The 25,095-nt window shown below is 42.5% G+C and overlaps 1 protein-coding gene across 1 annotated transcript in view; it reads right to left on the bottom strand.

Annotated features, from left to right (window-relative positions):
• Positions 1–2,705: 2,705 nt before the first annotated feature.
• LOC140698259 (NBPF family member NBPF4-like) overlaps positions 2,706–25,095 on the bottom strand; it is a 29,480-nt gene continuing 7,090 nt past the window's right edge. Inside the window, exons 4-14 of the mRNA XM_072968004.1 lie at positions 24,720–24,905; positions 17,998–18,138; positions 16,954–17,005; positions 15,937–16,151; positions 13,439–13,490; positions 12,495–12,670; positions 11,430–11,481; positions 10,340–10,530; positions 7,852–8,079; positions 5,680–5,885; positions 2,706–4,080 (exon numbers count right to left, since the gene is read on the bottom strand). Of these exons, the coding sequence (XP_072824105.1) occupies positions 5,689–5,885; positions 7,852–8,079; positions 10,340–10,530; positions 11,430–11,481; positions 12,495–12,670; positions 13,439–13,490; positions 15,937–16,151; positions 16,954–17,005; positions 17,998–18,138; positions 24,720–24,735 (1,320 nt within the window). The 5' untranslated portion in view covers positions 24,736–24,905 and the 3' untranslated portion in view covers positions 2,706–4,080; positions 5,680–5,688. The remainder of the gene's footprint in view (positions 4,081–5,679; positions 5,886–7,851; positions 8,080–10,339; positions 10,531–11,429; positions 11,482–12,494; positions 12,671–13,438; positions 13,491–15,936; positions 16,152–16,953; positions 17,006–17,997; positions 18,139–24,719; positions 24,906–25,095) is intronic.

Here is a 25,095-nt window from a genome sequence, read left to right on the forward strand (position 1 = left end):
GTATTTATTTGAAGGAAGGAATAGGAAGAAACCTGAATTCTGCTCTCAAGGAAGCAAGACTAAAGAAACAGCATTATATTTCTCCCAGAAATGTGAAATGGACTATTTTACCTTAAAAACCGTTTCTTGCTCTCCTTGCTGAAGGAAGTAATAGAGAGTGGGATGGCAATGTGAGGAGCCAGTTGTGATGATCGGTGTTGCGGTCCCTGTAAATGTTCCCGGAAAGTCCTCTTCTTGTGTTCTTTGAGGAAAAAAGAGATCATAAGCAGGGAGAATTCATTGACATTACAGAATTTTAAGTCACTGAAAATAATTGCTTTCTGAATTAAGAATAGGCTGGAAGGGTACCTAAGAGATGTTGCAATTTAAAGACAAAGAGATACCACCATAAAGGGCTTGACCGCAGACAGCAGTTTTCTAGCTGCTTCTGTTCCAAGATCAGAATCTGTCTAGCTAAAGAATTTTATTTCTCGGCAGAAGCTTATGGAAGACTATGAAATCTTAAAATTTTCTTATGGTCCAGAGGGGAATAGATGCAGGTAGAATTGCAGTTTGATGGGAGACATTTTTCTTTCGATTCTGCCAGGTAGCATCATCATATTTTATCAGCAGTAGTTGGTTCATGACTGAACACGTAGAGTCTGGTGACGAGCGCATGGCAGAGTGCCTAGGAGTGAGAGTGAGACAGGCCCAGAGGACACCACACAAGAGCCTGGAGCTGAGGGGAACATGGCCGGGCGCTTGGCACTGCAAACTTGTTCGTGCTGCAAACTTGAGTGTTTTGAATCCCCTTTCAGAAATTAGTCAAATATGACTCCTATGTTCTGAGTAACTTTATGGGAAAATCTTATTCCTTTTCTGTCGGTTGTATATAAATGGCTTAAAAAGGAAATTATAATGACTATAGAGTAGAATTTGGAGATAATGGCATTGTCGCAGCCCAGTTTGGACTCATTACTGAGGAATCAAAATAACACTTCATGACTTTCCCTCAAGGCTTACTCATGTATGATGGTTTTAAGGCAGTTATTTAATGATGATGAATCCTATTTGTAAAGTACCTACTCAAAAGAGTGCATCTTACTTTACTGACCACTCTGTGGTCTTTCAACTGTCCTGTGAAGTAGGGAGAACCTAGGAGTGTTACATCACACCTCCTGTGGGGGAACAGATACTCAGCAGTGAAGAAGCGCAGGTAGACTCAGTCAGGATCATCCAGTGATAACGTGAGAGATCCTTCTGCTGACTGCATTTAGGTTCTGTGGTCTCCATTTCCAACCCTCAACTCTTCAGCTCAGAGACCAATTTACCAACAATAATGTAAAACAACAATAAAAATAAGGCAACATTTATTGAGTACACAGTATATGCCAAGCAGTATTCTAAGCACTTCAAAAGCAGGAAACCTTTTAAAGTTGACAACTGTATGGAATGGATATTACTATTATCCCTAAAAATAGGCTAAATGAAAATGTATACAGGAACTTATTTGTCTACAATCATAGGGCACACTGAATTGAAAAATGAAAGCATTGAACAGAAAGGAAATGGACAAAAGATAACAAGAAAGGGTCAGAGAGAAAGTCATAGATAATCTGGGAGGAATAGAACTAGAATGCTCAACTCTAAGACCCATCCTATTAGAGCTGAAAGATTTTTTTTTTAAAGAAAAAAATTCCTGTGAAACTCCAGACCTCCCTTTGCTCCGAGTGGAAGAGAAAGCCAATTTATATTCCACATCTCAACACAACATACCGAGGAGGACAATGCTTTTTAAGAAGTCAATAAAAGTCATTGTGGGCATGTCCTTCACATTCAGCCAAGCTGTCCATGTATCAAAGCAAGAGAAAATGAAAACTAAATATGCCAAAGTTGAGGAGTCCTCATTTCCACCATTAGTAATCTTGAAGGATGAACTCTACATGTCAAGAAGTCACCAAGGAAAATCTGAGTTTTGAAGACCTGGTCACCACAGAATATATGTAATTATAGATTTAAGCCAGTGTGTCATGGGCCCTGCTTTCGGGGCATGTTGGATGGGCCCTGGGACCTCTGTAAGGAGGCCGCTGACATTCCTGGGGTGGGGCAGCCCTCGTGTGCAGCTAGGGGTCCCTAAAGGGCCCCATGGGCGCCTCCTCCAGCTCTTGCCCCTACCCTACTTTTTTCTGAAGTTAAAACAAAATGGGGAGGGGGTTCGGGACAAGGTGGGAAAAAATAGTACGTAAAGGGTATACATTTGACTAGGTTGAAATAATACTAGAACACTATCAGAAGTGGCAGGTAAAGACAGAAGGAAAGAGAAAACTAGAATAATGTCCTTGATGGTGACAGTGGTAAAAAGTTGAAGTTGAGAGATATCATTCAAAATTTATACTTCAAATTAAACTTATGTGACAACATACTAAGGGACTAAGATGACAAATATTTTAGTGTAGTGCTAAACCCCAACTATTCAGTCCTTCCTACATACGAAACAAAACACACACACACATACACACACACACACACAATAACAGAGAGAAAAACACATTAAATGAAATCTACTACAAATGGTAAATATAGCTTAAAAGATGAGGGAGAGTTTAATATATAAAAATGAAGAGGAGAAACACGAATGTTTCTATTAATTTATATCGATAACTACTACATCAGTCAGGATAATAATAGATTATAACACTGAATTTAAAAAATACACAACATCACAGTAAAACTCAAAAGAACTTTTAATTAAATGGAAGGGGTAGGGATTGTCTTTTCCACAGCACAACACCAGCAGTACAAATGAACAGAATGACTGAACTGGAAAATTTTTGCTTCACAAACACAAATATGGTAATTGACACACATCGGGGATCGATCACGGATGGTAACATTTTTAGAGAATGACAATCATAGGATAAGATATTTATCACTCTCAGAGAAGTACTCATCAAATCACTGATTCTAGACAGAGAACCGTGTGTTCCAATGAACGGATCTCACTGGCTCCTGCCTCCATGACGAAGTGTTCAATGCTAAGAGGACAAGAGTGGTGACAGGCAAAGTGGACATGCTTAGTCCCCTGAGGGGCTCTGCCAGGAAGCACACAGCGTTCAGTAAGTGGCATCATTGGCAGAAGGGTTGGCCTGAGTTTCATGATGAGGAAGGGGTCAGACAACTGCAGAATGTAGACCTTTGAGCCAGACAACTGACCTGCCCTCTGCACACAAGTCAACGTCACCACCATTAAAGACAGCCACAGAAAGGTGAGGAGAGGGTTTGGGTTCAAAAGGACTAAAGAAATATAGTAGCACAATCTCTTTAGTTCTTTGGAACCCAAAACATCTCTTCTCCTTTCTGTCATCTAATTTGTGGAGGCATTGCCTGTTTGAAAAAGGCCGGTTGTCCTGTTCAATGGTCTAGATTCTACAGTTGTCTGATAACTACCTCATGACGAAACTCAAGCGAAACCTTTTCAGCACGGACACTGCATGGTTAATGCCACCTGCACTGAGCACAGCTCATCTGGTGGCAAAGAATGTCCAGGCTGACATGTTGCCTTCTTCCAGCTGCTCCAGATGCCAGTGTGAACAGGATGGCAATTCAGAGGAGCAAGTGTTAAGGTCTCTCACAGCTGTGTATCCATCTAAGCACTGGTCTCCTTAGCACTGGGTCACATTGGGGGACTGATGCCTGGGATTTCTCCCATCAAATCACTGTTTTGGAGTAAAAATCCTGGATTGTGGCTGGTGGTTGTGATGCTGATTCTCAGAAAAGGATCCCTGCAGTGTTCAGTTTGGACTTTAACCAGATTTTCTGCTGTAGATATTTTACATCTAGTGGGAAATGTAAATATGACGATGTGGTTTCTTCCAAATTGGCAAAATCTTTTCAGAGTACCGAAAATAATGCGTAGCTGTGAAAGAGAGACATAGGAGAGATAGGAGGGACAGAGAGAGAGAGACAGAGGGATCAAATGTGGGTCTTCGTTGGGTTCTGCTGATGGCTGAGCCAGGAGGGATGACCACATGGTGACAAGAGTCAGGAGCAGGCTGGGATCCTCTTGAGAGGAGGGGCTGAAGGGGGAGCCCGAGGCTGGTGCTGAAGGGAAAAGGGAGATCCACGAGTTAGAAGAAATAACTCCTGAAACGAACGTGCAGACTGTGGTGCAGATACTAGGGACCCCTGTCCTCACCCCACCTGTACTTGGGGATACGTCAGCTCAAAGCTGCTGCAGAGTCTTAGCCAGATCCCCCGACTGGTTCCTCAGCAGCCAACTGACTTTTGATTCCTCTTCATCTGGACCAAAGTGATGCCTTTCTCACATATCCCAGGGAGGGATGGGCTGAGTATCTCTCATACACATTCAGAAACAGACTGCTGTCTGGAGCAAGGATCCCTGGGACACTCTTATCCTGCTTCCTGATATCCTACCAAATCCACAGTCCTTCCAATCCCTACATGCATGTCAGCAGAGCTTTGAAAAATACTGATGCCGAAACCTCACCCCAGAACTTCAGAATCACAGTATCAAGGGGTTGGGTCAAGCCATTCATGTTAGATAGATCCAAGCTCACCCAGGTTATTCATGATGGCAGGATTTAGAGCTACCCACTAGACCTGCACTGCCTCACACCATTCTTTTTCTGTCGCTTCATTACTTCCACCATGAACTCCTTTCCCACTGGCCATAAACATTTTCTCACCTTCCTTCGGACAGTCTAGAGTAAATCACTTGCCTTCTCAAGTGGCCTTGCCTGAGGCAATGATCTTCTTACATCCTGTGTATCTGAGTCTTCATAAATCTGCCCCAAGTTAACTCACTATGATGCTCTCCTAGGTCCCTTTGTCTAAGATTCCAACTTACGTCATTTTTTTCTGGACTTTTCTGAACATGTAGAAGGAGTCATGTGAGTAAAAGGAAGAGAGGTCTGAAACCCCGGCACGTCATGCTTTTTGCGATCTGTAATCACTTGGTCTATGCTTCAGCTTTTGGCCAATGTCACTTTAGGGTGCCATATGTTGTCCTCCACCAGCTCCAATGAGGCCCTGGGAGCCCCATGGACATTACCACAGAGCTGACCACCGGAGGCTGGTGAGAAACTCGACTCCAGGCCAGTGCAGCATTCCCGCCTATACCCGAGGTTCTTATTTAGTTTTGTAATCAGGGTTCTCATTCCTCAGTTATATCACCTTTTATTCACGTGGAGATATCAAGGACTCAGTGTTGTCCTAGGTGTGTTATGCAGAAGCCAACCCATGTGCATGTGAAACATTAAGACAATGATTCTGGAAGAGGCAGTGGAGTGGAGGGAGGGAGGGCAGGGAAAGAAAGGCAATGAAACCAAGACAGTGTGTGATTTCAGGCAAAGTACTCCGTGTTGAGGGGCCTAAATGATGCTCTTCTGATGAGGGGGACCTCGGGGCCAGGCTTCCCTGTAGCTAGGAGTAGAGGTGAGAAGGAATACCAGGGCAGCAGTGGCAGGAACACAGCACAGTTCACAGTAGAAACAGGAAGTGGGGATGGAAGGGCCTGGCAGGGTGGCAACTCCCATGGAAAACAGAGGAAAGAGCAGACAGAGGGAGGATCAACTGTTAAGTGAATGAACAACAAAGAGGACAAACTAGTGGAGTTTCAGGTGTAATCTCAGATGAGGAGGAACAGGGAAGACGTGCATGGAAGGGCCTAGCTGTGATTACCTCTGTTCCCTACGCTTGAAGGCCAGGGAACCTGCATGCTATTCTCCACTTGCTGCGCAGCAGTTTTCTTCGCAGAACCTTCTGTTTCAGGACACTGGAGGCATTACTGTTGCTAGAGACTTGACACTCATGCTGGCTGGCAGCTGAGCCCTCACCCTCCACCTTGGTGGGGCTCTTCATTCCGATGGAAGCATCGAAACCCAGCTCTGAAGATAAAACCACAGAAAACAGGATGCATTGTTATTCATGATCAGACAATGACTTACTCCTCCAGCCAAGAGGAACATCAAGTAAGGAAAGTGCCCAGGAACAAGAGAGGCCATCTGAACGTCCCTGACTGGTGAAGCCAGTGGAGACACCTCAGTATTCTTCTGTTTTGTTGACCATCCCCAAACTGTGCAGTGCTGGTAAGACTGCCAGGAGGCAAACATGTTCACATTGCAAAAAAACTTTAAGGAAAATAGAATTGACGAAAACACAAAGTTCCTAGGTAGAAAACACAAGGCAAGGCAATCAGGGCAGTCAGAGGCTGTACTATTGGGACAGAAGGGACTGGAGAACATAAGAAAAGTCAATGTTGAAAGAAAACCTCAGGAAAGAAAGAACTGGGGAAGTCTCAAACTGGAAATTTTTACATATGTGTATCAGTATATGCTTCCCATATATTTGTACATACACTATAGATAATGTTCACCACACTCAAGTTAAATAAGACATGGAAGCTGTGATAAAAATACAACACTCACAAGTGTGTGTGTGTACAAGGGAAGCAATGGATGATGGCGTTGAGATATTGAATGGATCATTCTAACAGCCTCTGATGAGTTGAAATTGACAAAGGAAAAATAGAGATAAGAAGAATAAGCGAGGGAAGCTCTGGTGGTAACATGAACGTTTAGATCCGGGGGATTATGAGAATAAAGGGCATTAAAACTAGCGTTTGCAGCAAAATCTGTCGTGATGCCTGGATTCAGACTCAGGCCTCTGGGGTAAGTGTGCAGGAGAGAGAGTGACTAGCCGGTGGGGCTGAGTCCTGGCCGAGAGTGTGGGAAGCCAAGGTCAAGAAAAAGAGACTAGAGGGAAGGCAAGACAATGAAATACCACAAGGGCTAATGGCACTTGTCAGGGCCACGCATCCCTAACACCCGCTGAGCACTTCCCATGGGATCTCTGCTCAGTGGCCAGTGGTGACCCTTCTTCTCTCACCTCCGCTATGCTCATTTCTTAGATGAGGGCATCGCCTGACAGATGGGCACCACGCGGCCCCAGTCTCCGGGTGAAGATACTGAGAGCAGTAGAGGGTAAGGATGAATACATCCCAGATGAAATGCATGTGAGGGTATGAAAGCTCATTGAAGAAAATCAGAGAAGAGTCAGATCATGACAAGAAAAAGGAGAACATGGCCATGGAGATGAGTGGAGAGGACGAATTAAAAGGAGCATCATAGAAGAAATTGAGTGGCTCACCTTATCTATGAAGGTGGTTCTTTATTTTAAATAAAGGGCTAAACACAGAAAAATTACCTCCATGTGAAAAGTCAACAGGACATTGAAGTGTGTGGGCAGTTTTCACATTGCTACTAAACATTACTAACACACTGAGAGCACGTGACGGGGGAAAACTGGCTTAAAGGATGGGTGAGGAGAAGAGAACTCTGGCAAACGTGCCATTCTGTGAAAGCAAGGGAAGACAGGGTCTAGAGAAAGTGGAGACCATCAAAATTCCTGTACTTCAGCTGAGACAATGCACGTGCAATCATTGTGTAAGTGTTACATCACCAGCAAGATACACGGGTAGACATCACACAGTCACAGGTGTGCTGACGCAGGTTTTACCGAATCACGGACCCTGGGAACTATGTTTCTTAACACTCCCAACAACCACGGAAGGTAGATTTAACTTCCCTGTGGTCAGATAAGGGAAACGAGAAGGGACTACCTCACAAGATAAATAACCTGGTTCTGTTAAAGAACCAGGAATTTGCAAACCCAGGACCTGGGGCAGAGCTGGCCCTAAATCTGCGGCTCTTGCTCACTTCCCTCTGTTAGAGAGTTGGGGATTTCGACTGGACCTGAAAGGAGCATGGCAGAGGCCCCACTGTTTCCTCAACCCCCAGCTCTGGCACAACCAGCTCATGGACTAGAGCTTCCTACTCCCCGTTTCTTTCTTACCTTGCAGGGGCAGCCCTTGGTCTCCAAACTCAGTGTTGGCTGTGCAGCCCCACACGGTGGAGGGAAGGCCGAGCCTGGCGTTGCCGTCACCACAGTCAAACTGCTGGTCCTGCTGCAGCTGCAGGTGATGGGTCACCTGGGAGCTTGTCTGCAGGTGTGCTTGTGAAGCTTGCATCTCTGACCCTTGGAAACTCAGAGGCCCTTGGGGACGGTCCTCCCAGGAGTCAGCTGAAAGGAGAGGACAGTTCAGTAGGACCAATGCAACTTTCTCTTTGTCAGCCCCTCCCACGACACCCATTTCTGCTGTTCCTGCCTATCAGGGAGACCACCCAATCAGCCAGACAACAGAGGCAGACATCATGGGCATGACGGAGATGTCATTTTGAAGGCTGTGCCTGGGGACGCTGAGATGGCAGGTGCCTGGCAGCAACGTCGCTGAGATCAAAAATCACCCACTTGGGTCCAGAGGGTACTGGATGGCAGGTGAGGTCATGACCGTGACTCAGTTATTAGCGACCCTTCCCTGTAGCCTAGAGACAAGGTTCTGGCCAGGACCCAGGGAAGGGAGGACGAGGAATTGTTGATGTCTAATTAGAATAAAGAAATAACAAGAGAAGAAGGGCCCAAAGGCTGCAAATTCCACTAGAAATGGGACTTGGGGGCTATAGCACATGGACCAAGTTATGAGAACTCTTCCCACTTCTGGAGCCTTTTCAACTCCCTTCCCCGTGTGTTTTTACAGCCCGTCCACCCACCACACAGGGATACGTCCCATGGCTACATGTGTCCTGGGTGGGCTGGTGGGTACTGGCACCTGTAAGTAGTGTAGCTGAGGTCTGAGGGCCTTGCTGGAAGCTCAGTGTCCAGAAGGGCTACAGAATCAGGATGTCTGGTTCTTCAGGGAGATGACACAGTGCACATACCTTATATTACACCCCCCTCCAGGGGCACCAGGCACTGCTCCTAATCACCCATGTTTACAATTCTACTGTGAAGTGAGTTCATATTCTCAGAGAGTGGGCTAACCAAAGAGCTCAAGTAGCTCATCCAGTCCAGGTCAGGCTCAGGTGGGGTCACGGCCCACGGGGCCTGCTGCACATTGCTGTGCGGCTCCCCCCTCCCTACCCCCTGGAGACCCTCCTGCTCAACAAACTTTGTTGAACTGTTTCTTAAACGTGTCTCTCCTGTGTCTGTGACCGCGTCGTCTTCCAGAGAGCGCACTGTGTCTCAGTCTCATCAGTGATTCATCCGACCTCCTTCTAACGGCTTCCGCTGATCCTGTCTCTCCACACTAGCAGCGGTCTCACCAGTCTTACTCAGCTTGGGGAAACTTGTCCTCCTCAACCTCCCTACATGAACTCAAATCCTCACCTTGCCTTGACACTCCTGCTCCCTCCGGCCCCTCTTTCTTCAGCAGCATCACTTCCCACAATCCCCTTGAACAAATCCTCCCTGGACACAGGCTGCCCCTCCTGACCCCAGCCCTGCACCTGCGCCTTGTAGAGCTTCCTGGGCTTTTTCCCTAAGCACTGCTCTCAGCCTCGTGTGCCCTTCCCATTTCCTGCAGGCAGAGTTTCTTCATCTCTATACACTGCATTTTAGGATACTTAATAAGATTTATTGATAATTCACATGGTCTGAAGGGTAACACCTCTGAAATTAAAAACTTTACTCTGTGAAACAATGAACAAAACCAGTAAACCCACCCTCAAAGGCTATTTTGAATCACAGACTTAAAGTATTTTAAAATATCACATCTTAATTTCATCATTTAGTTTTATCTCTCTTTTCCCAACTAATGGCTTTTATTAAACTATGCTCAATATTCTCTGCATTTGCATGGGAAAAGGCAAAATAGTTTATCAAACATCACAAGGAATGCCCAATAGCATTACTTAGGAAAGTAGGGAAAAGCCTCCAATGAAATCTGAAGTTGTCCTTAAAGATCAAGTGCTTGTGCTGTGCCTACAGTACTTCTCCCTGGTCAGGGCGGATGGGGCGAAAGAGCAGGTACCCTGCGGCCCTACTGCTGGAGTGACAGCTGTCCACACTGTTCATAGGTCATGATCAGAGCCCAGAAATAGGATGGACCCAAGGATCATTGATGTGTCCCGTTCATTCACCTCAGCCAATCCGTGTAGGGGAGATTGGCCTCTCCTGCCCATGCTGAATGATGGCCTGGCAGGGCCGGGCCACACCCCACACATCTCACTTCCCCTCTCTAGCCTGACTTGATACCAACAGCCTGCACTGGTGCGGGCGGTCCAGGTGTCACAGGGCGTCCTGGGATGAGGAGAAAGGAAAGTTGTCTTACCCACATGATGCCGTTTGCAAATTAAATCCCACAGCCTGATTCAAAAGAACACAAGTCTCAGGGCCTGTTTACAGAAATCACTCTCGTAGTGTATACAGTTCATTGGCTACAAAGTCTGTGAGGATAACTGGGGACCCACTAGGAGCCGTGTGCTCTATTCGGGGGAGAACTCACCATCTACAGCAAGCGCTGAGAAGACTCCCTGTTGGTCCCATGGGAATGAGGCACCTCTGTCAGGACTACAGGAGTCCGACAGGTCATGGCCAACCGAACTGGTCAAATAACATTCATCCAGTGAGTCCTGTGGGCCTTCATTCTCTTCTACCACTGGCTGCTCACTACTGAGCCTTCTGGGGTCAGGTGCACTGAGGATTAAACAAAACGGATGAGCGAACACAGGGTCCTAGCTGGGTTTGATGGGAGTGTTAAGGGACTGGTCGCAGAAAACAAATGGACATTCTCCACAAAGCGAGATATAACAATCTTCCTCCATCTGGGGCCAGAGTGTGCTTACAATGGGAATAGGAGACAGACAGAGCAGGAGGTGGTCCCAGCACTGACCAGAAAAAGAGCTCAGGACGAAGGAGACGGAACCACCTCAGTACACATTAGTCAGGACACACACTCAGAAACTACAAGGGAGGCTTCAACTCTTGCATGAGTTTTGTTGAAATTTACATGCAACAGCTGAGGGAACAAGACTCTGGCAGCATAATCCTGTGTCTCCAATGCCTTTTCTCTACCACTGAGATGTGATATGAATTTTGGTTTTCTAAGTACTTTTCTTGTTATGAAATACTTGTCAGTGCTAAGAACAAAGAGTGAAAGGCAGAAATGCATCCTATGCTGCTTATAATAAAAACAGAGAAGGAGAGTCCGAGAAATCCCGGACAGGTTAGCACCCATGTATCAACTGAATGCAGTTACTCCATTGGAGAGAGATTATCAAAGGGGCTTATAAACGTACAGTTAACATAGACAGCATTGTTAAAGGGACACACTGTGGTTGTCTGAATGGAAGAATTAGGCATATTCAGCAGTTTCTCATTTCCCTGGATCTGACCTCACCATACATCAACATTAAATTAAGAGCCATGATTCTTCATTATGCTGTAGACCAGAAATCGACACAACATTGTAAACTGACTATACTTTGAAATACATAAATAAATAGATGACAGATAGATAGACAGATAGATAGATAGACAGACAGACAGATAGATAGCAGAAAGAAAACAAAAGACCCCTGAGTCTTCAGAATTACCTGGAATATATATGGTCTTGTTCCTCTTCTTCCTCAACAACAGGATGATTTTCTATGGATCAATTCAGACAGGGCAAGAAACATTAAGCAGATCCCCCTACATATGTCAATAGTTAGGTATCCAATACTATCCCGGGGAAAAAAGTATCACCAGTGGCACAGGAGGATACTGTAAGAATAATATTCCCTGGAGACCTCACGTTGCGTCTTCTGGACCTGCCTGGGTTTGCTTTCTTGACCCCTGGGCAGTATCTCCTCACCACAATCACCTTTTCCAGGTCCGAGTCAGGAGTGAAATGTATCTTTTCCCCACATAGTCTGTGGAATAGCCCATCTGCATTCTAAAAAGAATACTGTAATATTCAGCCTTCCCTCACCGTATGCTGGCTGGTTTAGCAGAATTTATACACTGAAAACAAAATAATGGTTGGAATCTACAAACCCTAGCATGAAAATGAGCTTTGTGCTAAACAGAACCATCAGCCCTTCATGGAGTGGGGGAATGCTGGGGTCAGCCGCACTTCATGGAAAGATACATGCAAGGTGATAGTAGGGATGTTTGTGTCCTGGTGTTCAGGTGGCTCCTCCACTTAGAGGAGACGGACACTGGGGATGACAGCAGTGACCCCAGGGAAACAACAAATCCAGAGGTGTAGTTAACACTGTCAACATCTTTTGAAGGAAAGAAATTCCAGGGATATTTTAGGGGTATGAACATGAGAACCTTATAAGTAGAAAAGACATTTGATGGGAATCATGAAAAAAGACACCTCTGTACAACTGCACAGAGGTGAGTGACATTGTCACACTTGCCTTCGGTTCAGTGACCTATCTTGGGACCCAACACATAGGCTTGTCCTGGGATAGAGAGCACAGTTCCCTGGCCCGCATGATGTCTGTGCTTAAAACTGAATTCTAGAACCTAAACCTTCTCAATATAAATGTATAGGGTCTGCCCACAGGGACGCCATAGCTCGGCACCGCCAGAGGTGTGAAGCGCAAAAGACACCAGCTCTACCTGGCAGTGCAGTTGGAGGTTTATCACATCGATAAGAGAGTACTCACTGGTTACATCCCGAGCATAAGAGAGTTCCAATCCCTCAAATGAGTAGATGGCGGCGCTCCTATAAGGCCAGAAGGAGTCTGACAGGTCAGGAAGAGCTAAGTAAGTCAAATAGTACTCCTCCACTGAGTGCCGTGGGATGTCATCCTCTACCATCTGCGGCAGCTCTGTGCTGAGCCTGGCGGGTAGGGAGACCGAAGATTAACCTAATACCAATCAGAAATCTAGAGTCCTATCTGCTTTAGATGAACTGTTTAAGGGAGCGGTGAAGGAAGCCAAAGGGTGATCCTTTAAGCAGAAAAAACTGACATTTTTGGTGAGACAGAGTGTGTGTGTTTGAGGAGCAGGAGACAGAAAGGAGAGGGGGTGCTCAGTGCTCTGGCCAGATAACAGCTGATGAAGAAAGAGACTGATTATCTCTATACTGCAGTCATGACCCATAACATAGACTCATGTAAGAGTGGTTTTCACCCTTTCATTTAAGGTGCACTGACTGCTACATGGAGATTAAGTGTATACTACCGGGGGCACCCTAGTGTCCCAGAGATCTCATGCCGCTAAGGCCTCTTTCTCTCTTTATGGTGGCATGATATTATTATATCACTGTTTGTGTCCACTTCTTGCTATGAAACACATGTCAACATGCTAAGACAAAACAGGCCGAAAGCAGATTTGCATCTCACTCTGTAAATGACACCAGAGAGAACAAATGAGTGCACAGAAATCACTGTATCATAGATCACCTGGTCAACTGAATTGGGTGTACACTTGAGAAGTTAATGAGAAATAGGAAACAACATATGTATCAAAATGTAAGCAGAAAACATCACAAAAAAGATACTCCTGGTTGGCAAAGTGGATCATACGCTTGCATTCCTGCTGTTTCCTGGATTAGGGGACTGCAGAAGTCACATTTCATCAACAGTGCACAAATATTCAAAATTACCTGCAGATAACTGGCTCTGCTCCTTTCAACCCATCTTGATCATTTTGGTTTTCTGTAAATGAATTAAGAGGACAGTCACACTGGGCAAAACTCATTTACGTATGAGCAAAACCATGCCAAAATCAGCACTTTGACAATGTGTGCAATGTGATAACAGGGTACTGTGGGAGAAATATTCCAGGAGGCCGTAGATAGAACCTCACAAGAAGGCACTGGATTTGCTTCTTGAGACCCTAGACATGTCTTCATAATATGACAGGACGTCCGCACACTATGTCCTGAGTCTAGGCAAACAGTAACCTCATCCTTTTACCCACAGATCCTGAGGGACTGCCGAGCTACCTCCTAGAAAGCTGCTCAAATATTCAGGATTTTTCAATCTGAAATGCTGTCTCTTATTAGGGTAGATGCATTCTCCATTGACATTAGACTGATGAGCAGAATCTAAACATAGTCTAAACACTCTTCAGTGCCACCAAGAAAGAGTGGGCATTCATAAGGCTGGGTGTTCCAGGACCCTGCCTTGCTTCAGAGAAACACACCAAAGATGGCAGTGGTGCTTCTGTTCTGGTTTCAGAAGCCTCTGGATAAGATAAGACAAATGGAAGGAGACAGACTTGGGTTGACAGAAACAACCAAAGGAGTGACATCTCCAAAGACATAAACTAAACTGTCAAAAGCCTCAGACAGGTATAGAATCTCAGGGACATTGCTTAGGAATGAAAATTAGAGCATTAAATGCAAGATAAGAGATTCATTCAAAATTAGGAGACCGGAAAGTTACTTCCTATGACACAATTGGAGAGCTATATGGGAGTCTGGCAGGACCGTGATGGGTCCAGTGATTTGCCAGTGCAACAGACATGACTAGGAATTGAGCTAACTTTACGAACTCAGGGAATGTGTTACTTTAAAGGTAATTGTATGGAACAGAATGGAGAGCCCAGAAGTAAACCCACAGAATTACAGTCACTTCATCTTCAACAAAGAAGGCAAGAACATACAATGGAGAAAAGACAGGCTCTTCAGCAAGTGGTGTTGGGGAAACTGGACAGCCACACATACAGCAATGAAGTGACGACACTCCATCACACTATAAACAAAAATAAACTCACAATGGCTTAAACCCTTAGATATATGACAAGACACGATAAACCTCCGAGAAGAAAACATAGCTGAAACATTTTGACATAAATCTTAGCAATGTTCTCCTGGGGCAGTCTACTCAGGCAATAGAAATAAAAGGAAAAGTTAACAAATGGGATGTAATTAAACTTAAAAGCTTTTTACACAGCAAAGGGAACCATCAGCAAAACAAAACAACAACTTACAGAATGGGAGAAAATATTTGCACATGATACAGTTGACAAAGGTTTATTTCCAGACTATATAAACAGCATATACAGCTGAATATCAAACAACAAGAAAAAACCAAACATGGCCACATGACCTAAAAAGGAAATCTTCACGGAAGGCACACAAATGGCCAATAGGTACATGAAAAAATGCTGAATACTGCTAACTACCAGAGGAATGCAAATCAAAATTACAATGAGGTATCACCTCACATCAGTCAGAATGGACTTTATTAAAAGTTCATAAACCCTAAATGCTGGAAAGGGTGTGGAGTAATGGGAACCCTCCTACACTATTGCTGGGCATGTAGATTGGTGCAGACACTACAGACAACTGTATGGATATTCCTCAAAAAACAACAAAGAGACTTACCATATGATCCAGGAATCTCACTCCTGGGCATACATCCAGAGGGAAGTCTAATTTGAAAAGACACACGCACCCTGATGTTAATAGCAGTGCTGTATACATAGCCAAGACATGGAAACAACCTTAATGTCCATCCACAGATGGCTGGATAAAGAAACTGGTACATTTATACAATGGAATACTACTGAGCCATACAAAAGAATAAAATCAGGGCCATTTGCAGCAACAAGGATGAATCTGGAGATGGTCATTCTAAGTGAAGCAAGCCAGAAAGAGAAAGAAAAGTAACACATGATATCACGCACGTGTGGGATCTAAAAAAGAAAGAAGACACTAATGAAGTTATCTACAAAACAGAGAGAAACTCACAGACATAGGAAAGAAATTATGGTTATTGGAGACAAAGGGGTTGGGAAGGGATAAATTGGGAATTTGAGATGTGCAAATATTAACTATTATGTATATAAAAGAAAAACAACAAATTTCTTCTATATAGGACTGGGAACTACATTCAGTATCTTGTAGTAACCGACAATGGAAAGGAATGTAAAAGGGAATATACGTATATAGATGTAGGACTGAAATATTATGCTGTAACCCAAAAATTGACACATTGTAAACTGACTATACTGCAAATAAATAAGTAAATAAGTAATTAAATAAAGGGAATTGTTGGGCCTGATTCAAAACAATATTTATGCATATAGTCTACACATGAAAGGGAATTCTCTGAGACAAGACAGATTCTGCGGAGCAAAGATCATGCAGACTACCTGGGAAGTCAGCTCCAATTTCATCTGCTTTAACATGCGAGGAACCACAGGCTACCTCCAGAGCACATATCACTTTCTCTTCAGGAAATGCAAATTTTCCATCACTGTACTTCTCATAGCAGTCAGAACCTTCCTGGTGAATGGAAGGCGCCAAAACACATTCATCCTGGGACTCCTGGAGCACGTCGTCATTCTGAACCTCCAGTAGATCCATGCTGTGCCAGGTGGGAAAGGGATGACAGAAAATTAAACTCAGACGATTAGAGACAGAGTCAGCATATTGATGTAAAGCAGAGATATGGTTCACAAAAAGCCAGGGGGCAGTCCCCTTAAAGAGGGAAATAACTATTCTCCTATGTGTCATGCACAGTGTGGCCACCGTGGGGTGGGAGAGGGAGAGAGCAGCTGGTGCTCTGAGCACTGACCATGCAACCAGCAGTTCAAGGGGCACTTGGACTCTCCCTGTGTGCTCCAGGCATGACGGCCAGCAAACACAGACGACTAAAATCTTGGCTCCCACATTATGCATACTTTGCATTAAACAATACAGACAGTGCTCAAGCAAATACAGCTTTTGGAGGAATTACAGACATGTAACTTCTAACTTCAAGGAGTATTATCTCAATATTTTGATATAATTTTGATTTTGAGGTTTTTTGTTTGTTTGTTTTCTTCACTTGCCGTCAAATACTCATCACCATACCGACAGCAAACAGGCAAAAGCAGATGTGCATCTCACCCTGCTTTTATGCACAGAGGGCAGAACAGCTGACTACAGGGACCCCCAAGTCTGGCTAGTGCACCGTGGTCAAATCACTGTCCATGACTAAACTTGAGACATTCAGAAATTCAGACACACACAACTAACACAATGGAAAGAAACAATATTTTTCAGGTGCCTAGTTGGCTGTTGAGTGAAAGGATGAAAGAGTCACGTTCAGCATGTTCTCTTTTCCCACATCTGAGGTCTTCTGGTGGCACCACGGACATGAACAGCCCAGAAATCTTCAGAATTACCTGGCAGACACTGGCTCTTGTCCAGCTGCTTCGTCACACTCGTTCTGATTTTCTGGTAAGAAATTCAGAGACAGCAAGTCACAATAAACAAATCATACCTCACACACGCCAACTCACTGAACATAGGTACCACAAGGACGTTAATATTCTCAGGGCAACAACAGAATATTTTATGAACGGTATTTCAGGACACTGAAGTCTTAGGAGAATTAGACAGGACTGCTTCCAAATGCTTGGGGGAAATTCTCTGGCTGATCTGGTTGAGCTTTCTCCCAATACCCTATCAGCCGAGTCTGCAGATTTCATACTTTATTTTCCCTCAAATCAGCTGAGTTTCCATCTAGAATTCTTCCTACAATATTGGTTCATCCCATCAGATAATGTGTTTGTTGATATTACGGAGGCATTTCTGCCTGAGAGAGGATGAATTCTACTGACCTTCAAATTAAAGAGAAAATTTGGGGCTACACAGAAACAATGGGCATTCAAGGCTGGAGGGACTGCCAGAGCCCAGCCGTACTTCATGGGAACATCCAAGCAAGGTAAAGGGACACTTGGTTCTTTCCTGGTTTTCAGATTCCAACTTAGCTAAGAGAAGCCAACATGAGGAAGATGAAGACTCGGGCTGAGATCACTGATAACAGAGATACCACTTCACCTAACATATAGGCAAGGCTACCAGTCTGTTTGGACATGCCAAGCAAGGCCAGGGACATTGTCTAAAAAGATGAATTCGATCACTGTAGCTTGCAAGAAACATTTGACCCAAACAACGTCTGACAGACACTTCCTGTGGATGATCAGCGAAGGTGGTTGACAGTTAGTGACCCCTGATTTGGGTCCCGTGGCCTAACTTTAGGTCTAGCAAGTCAGATACAACGACTGAGCCTAGAAAAGGACCAAGGCTCCCTGGCCAAAATGATGACTATCTTTCATAGCCAACTTTTTCTCTGGGTTAAACCAATGTATGTCACTAGGATCGACCTTCAGGGGAGACATTCTTCATTGTAGACAGTGTGTGGGGAAGAAAACTAGAAAGGCTACCTGGGAGGTCAGCTGGAATTTCATCTTCTGCAACTTGGGAGCAAGCACCAACTACATCGAGATCACGGCCAACTTTCTCTTCATCAAATAGCAAGTTGCCTTCACTGTCTAGCCGGTTGCAGTCAGATCCCTCTTGGAAAACTGAAGGATTCAAAACACAGAACAGAATAAAGAGTACAAAAGTAAATCCATACGTATAAAGTGACCGATTTCTGGCCAATGCACAAAGGAAACCCAGTGGAGAAAATATATTCTTTTCAACAAATTGGGAAGGGTGATCTATTTCTTCTTGCATTTCCCCCAAAAATGTAGGACCTTTTCAGTTGTCTACATTCCTAGAGAAGGGAGAAAATGCAGAAGCAAAGGGAAGCAGTCAAACATAAATAATGACAGTTGAATCATGAAACAAAGTCAAGGATCTTTAGTTCCTCCCTAAGGGATATAGAGAATAGTCTGAACCATACCTTGAGCTGTTTTGTAGATAATGTAACCCCTACGAGGTAGAAGAAGTAAACTACATGATGGTCAAACTTTAAACATGACATAAGTGCCACAGTCCTGAGAAATGGCCTCAGAAAAGGGGAGCAAACCAACCCTGGAACTACGTAGTAACTGTACTTAGAACGATCAAGAGGACACTGACCAAACCACCACTTGACAAACTTCAGGATGACTGCCGGAGCTCACTGTGCTGTTCTGCACGTAGCTCTCTCCCTCCGCATATACACGCCTGAAATTCCCCTTTAAAAGCTCTTGCCCTCTGATCAGTGGGGAGGAGTTGGTTTTGGACATGAGCTGTCTTCTGCCCCAGGTGCCAGCCTCCACAAGAAAATAAACTTTCCTTTTCTACCAACACTTGTCTCTTGACTATTGGCTTTCAAGGGATGAGCAGCCGGACCTGAGTTTGGTAGCAATTTGTCAGATATACGTATTACAAGTAATGTCTCCTGGTCCATTAACTAGCTTTCTACTTTTTAAATAGTCACTGTGATAAGCTTAGAGATTTAATATTTTATGAAATCCAGTTTATTCAGAATTTGTCTATAGTGAGTGCCTCGGTATTATGTGTAAGAAATTTTTGTCTATGCCTTGGCCAAGAAAATATTTCCATTATTCTTTGAATAGCTTTGTAACTTTTTGTTTGTTTATATTTTTTGTTCATAATTGCCAAAACATGGAAGAAACCAGGATATCCCCCAGTAGGTGAATGAATAAATAAACTGTGACAAATCCCAAAATGGTATGTCATTCAGTGCTAGAAAGAAGTGAGCTATCAAGCCATGAAAAGACATGGAGGAAGCTTAAATGCATATTACTAAGTGACAGAAACCCATCTGAGAAGGCAACATACGGAATGATTGCAACCACACGACATTCTGGAAAAGGCAAAACAATGGCTGTAGTACAAAGATCAGTGGTTGCCAGGGGCTGGGGGAGACGGAGGGATGAATAGGAGGCACACAGAGGATTTTTGAGAGTGGAAAGAAATGGTGCTATATTAACTGTAAAAGTGCTAAATGAATGAAAGTAGCAGTTTTTAAAAGTCTATTAAAACCAGTTCTGGAAATGGATGGTGGTGATGGTTGTACAACAGTGTGAATGTATGTAATGCCACTGAACTGTACACCCAAAAATGGCCAATTTTATGCAGTGGATATTTAACCACAATAAAAAAAATTTCAGTGCATCTTTTCTCCAGTAATTTGAAAAGTCATATATTTTATCAAATACTAAATTGCCAAATGTATTTGAGTCTCTTTCTAGAATTTCTCTGATCTATTCCACTGGTTTCTTTTCTATTCATATACCAGTACTATTCTGTTTTCATGCTAAAGGCTTTATACTATTTAAAAATTTTTTAATTTTTATACAATTTTAAAGGTTACACTCCATTTATAGTGATTACAAAATACTAATATATTCCTCCTGTTGTACAATTCAGCCTTGTAGCCTGCCTTACACACAATAGTTAGTACCTCCAACTTCCCTGCCCTTTTACTGCTCCCACCCCACCTCTGGCAACCCCTCTGGCAACCACTAGTTTTGTTCTCTGCATATGTGAGTCTGCTTCTTTTTTGTTATAGTCACTAGTTGTGTGTATTGCTAGATTCTACATATAAGTGATATTATACAGTATTTGTCTTTTTCTGTCTGACATATTTCACTTAAAATGTTGTGATTTTAATGTACCATGTCCAATTAACTTTAGTGTATGGAGAGATGTGAGTTTTTAATATTAACTTATCTCTAAAGGAATAGTTGCTTGTTCAAGAACATTTTTCAGAAAAGCCTTTCATTACCCGAATGACACATATTGGTGATTTATTTAAAAAATCACATAATTGCATATGGATGTGGGTAAATATTTTCTTTTCTACACGTTCACATTGATGTATCTGTGTTGTGTTTACTTGCACTAAGACTACAGTGTCTTAATTACTACAATTTTAACATGAGTTTTGAAATCTAGTAGAATAACTCCTCTAACTTAATTCTTCTTCATAGTTGTCTTGGCCAGTTAGGTACTTGAATTTCCATATACATTTAATAATTAGTTTGCAAAATACCCCCAAAATGCCTGCTGCAATATTAGTTGGAATAATGTTGATTTGACATCCTAGCAATACTAAGTCTTCTAACCAATGAATATGATATATATATTTCTACTTGCATAGGTCTTCTTTAATGTCTCTCTGCAGTAGTTGTCAGGAGTCTTCAGTACTTGTGTTTTTAAGCATTTAATGATCGTGGATGCTGATCTCTTATGTCTTCTTGAATTTCATTTTCTAAATACTCACTACTAGTATGAAGAAATACAATCAATTATTAACAGCATCCTTGATGTATAATTTAGGTACAATAGAAAGCCCTACTTTAAAGTATGCAATTAAATTCACTTTGGTAGGTGTATACACTATTGATACTAGAGCGACAGCCAAGATACAGGATATTTCTACTCTGTCACAACCTTCCGTGTGCCCCTTTGCAGCCCATCACTCCCTCAACCTTCAGACCCCCTGACAACCACTGTGACTGTAAATAAATATGTAATTTTAACAACTTTATATAAATGCAACCTTACATGTACCCTTTCCTGTATGCCTTCCTTCATGTAGCAGAATGATTTTAAAATCTGTCCAACTTACTACATGCATCAACAGTTCACACCTTTTTATGGCTAAGTAGTATTCCTTTGTAGAAATATTTTTCTTTGTATTGCTTTATACGTTCACCTATCAATGGGTATCTTAGAGTTTACAGGTTTTGGCTATATGAATAAAGGTACTATGAATATTCCTTTGCAGATCGTTTTTTGGACATGTTGTATAAATGCCTAGCAATGGAATGGCTCTTCATATGATTGTTATATGTTTAACTGTATTTTGGCTTTTCAAAGTGGCTGTACCATTTCTCCTTCCCACAAGTGGAAGAAACGTTTAGTTGCTTTACCTCTTCACCACATGTGGTATTTTCAGACTCAAATTTTAGGTATGCTCACTGTAGTATTACTTTCTTTCCCTGGTGACTGAGTTGAGCATCTTTTAATGTGCTTTTTGTCCACTTATATATCTTTTTTTTCCTGAAGTATTTCCTCAAGTCTTTTGAACAATTCTTTCATTGTATTGTCTTAGCAGACTAAGTATATATAAACAATAGAATGAAACCCACAGAACATTACTTTGACAAATTAAATAACAAAATAAAGGGAGAATAAATAAATGGATAACTTATTGAGGATTAGAAAACTTATATGGTTTAAGTGTCAGTTCTCACCAATTTCACCAACAGATGTATACAATCCCAATCAAACTTCCAGTACATATTTTCATAAACATTTACAAGCTAATTCTAAAATTTACATAGAAATTCAAATGTTCTTGATTTATCAAAGCAATTTTACACAAGAAGAAAAAGGGGACAACTTATATTGTTTCCAGAATTAGTATACAAATCTCTTACCCAATTTATAATAGATTTGTCTTTGTCTTCTTCTTACTCAGTTTTAAGAATTTCTACAGAATAGGAGTATAAGTCCACGTCAGATATATGATTTACAAATATTTTCTACTAACAGTGGCTTGATTTATTTACTTACTATTTCTTTTAAAGATGAAAACTTTTCCATTTTTATGAAGCCTTATTTATCAACGTATAGTTTTGTTGATTATATACTTAATATCAATCTAAGAAAGAACTGTCTAACATAAACTAACAAATATTTTCCACTATGTTTCTTCTACAAGTTTTACAGTTTTACGGTTTACATTTATATTTGTGATATATCTGGAGTTGTTGCATATCGTGTGATCTGCTCATTTACTGGACTGCTTTTCATACGGATGTAGATATCCATTAGTTGAAAAGGTTGAAATAGATCGCCCTTACCAATTTGTTGAAAAGAATATATTTTCTCCACTGGGTTTCCTTTGTGCATTGGCCAGAAATCGGTCACTTTGTACATATGGATTTACTTTTGGACTCTTTATTCTGTTCTGTATCTACTGACCTGTCATTACAGTTATATCACACTGATTTGATACTACACCTTTATAATAGTTCTTGAAATCAGGTAGAGCTAGCCATCCAACTTTGCTCCTCATTTTACAGAAAATGTTTTGACTACGCTAGGTCTTTGTATTTCCCTATTCGTTGATTTTAGAATCAGCCAATCAGTTTCGATCAAAGCTACCGACTGCAAGTTTTAGCTGTGTTGCATTGAATCAAGCTGGGGAAAATTGACATCTCAAAAACAGTGAGCCTTCTGAGCCAAGAACAAAGAATTTGCTGCCATTCCTTTTATACTTCAAATACTTGTTTCCTAATGCTCTGCCCTTTTGATTAGACCCAAAAGTCAGTAGAAGCATAGATTTATTCTTATTAACTGGGATCAACGAACTTGGTAGTTAAGTACGTTACATATCACTGTATACAGCGGGCTGATGGTCCCTTTCCTTCTTTTACCTGTTTCCTGTTAGGTATCTGACAGGTGGTCTCATTTCACTCACTACTTCCATTGACATTCTGGAATGGCATTGTTGCTATCGGTATGAAGAGTTGCTTTACGTTGCTGTTCATCAAAGTCATCTTAGGCTGTGTTTAAATCTGCATATTGGTGAGCATCAGTAATAGTTAATATCTTGGTATTCGATTCTTCAGTAAGGTGAAAGACTAACATTTGAAAATGAGAAATAACTTCTTTATTATTTTCACCTTTAAAAAAAAATACTATTTCCATTTCAGGTGTGTGTGCTCATGTGCAGATTCCTGACCTCCTCCAAAAAGTTGTTGTTGGTCCAAGACAATACACATTAATTAAGTACAGAATGACTGCAGATCATGGGCCAAATGTCTCGTGTCCATGAGGTCCAAAATTTGGCTAAACATGTTTTTCCTAGATGTGATGTTTTTCGGAGCCAACTCATTTGCAGCTACAAAAGCTTCAAGCCATTTTCCTCCACCGCCTTGTGGCCACTGTCATAAAATCTTCTCTGCCTTCCCTTAGGTCACCTAATGTGGGATCTGTTTTATTCCATGGCCTTAGAGGAAGAGGCGTTTTCCAGCTTCTTTAATGGAAGTGCATTAAGAGCCTCCTGTTTCCGTAAGACCAAATGGAAGTGAGGGGGGTATTTTAGTTACTAGGTCGGTAGGGCCATTATTTGGGTCCCTCTAGGTACATACTGCCTTCACAAATCATTACGTGCTGTTAAATGCAATAATTTTTCTCCCACTATACGACACTAAACCTCACCCATGCTCTAATTTCCCTAAAAGTGAACTTTCTGAGTGGGATCTTAAAAATGTTGAGATTCATTGCCCAACCACACGGTTCAGTATTTTCACGTACATCCCTCTGCTTGTTCTCTTGAATTTGCTGCAGTTTAAACAGGAGCAGAACTGGAACACCAGGAGGGAGCCCATGACAAGTATCTGTGATGTGAACTGCGACAGTTGGCACCCTGCACACCTTCTGGAGCAGATCCTCTGGCTGCTTTCTGCCCTGACTCTTCAGCTCGTAAGTACCAGGGGCTGTCATTAATCTTCGTGTCTTGCTTTCACTAGGATGAGCCTATTCGTGTCTGCTGTTGTTCTCACCTACCGACGCCGAACCTGGGCTGAGAACTGTCATTTTAAAACTCTTTTCAGTGAACATCTATACACCCTCCTTCTGTATCTCTCAGTGCAATTAGTGCAATGATTTACCTACAAGGGCTCAGTCAGTGCTTTCATGGAGCTCAACTCTTTTAGAATCCAGGTTTTCCACATGAGGAGAAATCTTACCTTTTATGGAACATGACAAGATAAGCAGAGGATGGGATTACGGAGCTTTGTTCTGTTTTTAAGGAAACAATAGTCATTGGGTTTATCAACCACTGTAATATCAAAAGTCGGGATTTTAGTCCCAGACCACCCGACAGTCTCACTGTAAACCTGGAATCTCCTTTACTCCTTTTTTTACTTTCGTTATTTGATCTAAATTTGTTTTAGTTTTTTTTTAACATTTTTTAAATTGAATTATAGTCATTTTACAGTGTTGTGTCAAACTGATCTAAAACTTGAGGATAAAATACCAAGTTTTTCTGACCTAGGAATATGACATTTAAGTTATTTTTGATATGGAGAGAGAACCTTGAAGTCCGGGAAATAGTTAACTTTTCAGAGAGAAAACCGCTAACCGCTAATCGTTACAGCAAGGACGGATCTATAAGACACATTAAACTTACCTCCTGACTTCTCCATCTGGCCAGGGCACAGCAGTAGCTACCGGTGCTAGCAGTGTTCTCTGGAGACCTTGGCGGTGTTGACTACGTTGAGCCAAGATGGAGCCCGTGTGTTATTTGTATCGTGAGTTGCCGAAATCTGAAATCTGGCTGATGAGCAGGGTTGTTGAGCCAGGACAGGTCATATAGCTGTTGGCAAAAAACAGAAGAGGGACCAGCACCACCCCTGAGGTCATGCCTAGCCAGCGCTGGCCACTTCCTCCATTGAACCAACTACCACTACACTCTCGTGATTTCATTGTTACTAGACGGAGAGCTCTGTGAGATCTGGGGTAATATTTTACTCACCTCTGTGTTCGTGACTCCTGGCACCAAGTCA

The sequence above is a fragment of the Vicugna pacos genome, chromosome 9 (assembly GCF_048564905.1).
Source record: "Vicugna pacos chromosome 9, VicPac4, whole genome shotgun sequence".
Taxonomy (NCBI): Eukaryota; Metazoa; Chordata; class Mammalia; order Artiodactyla; family Camelidae; genus Vicugna; species Vicugna pacos.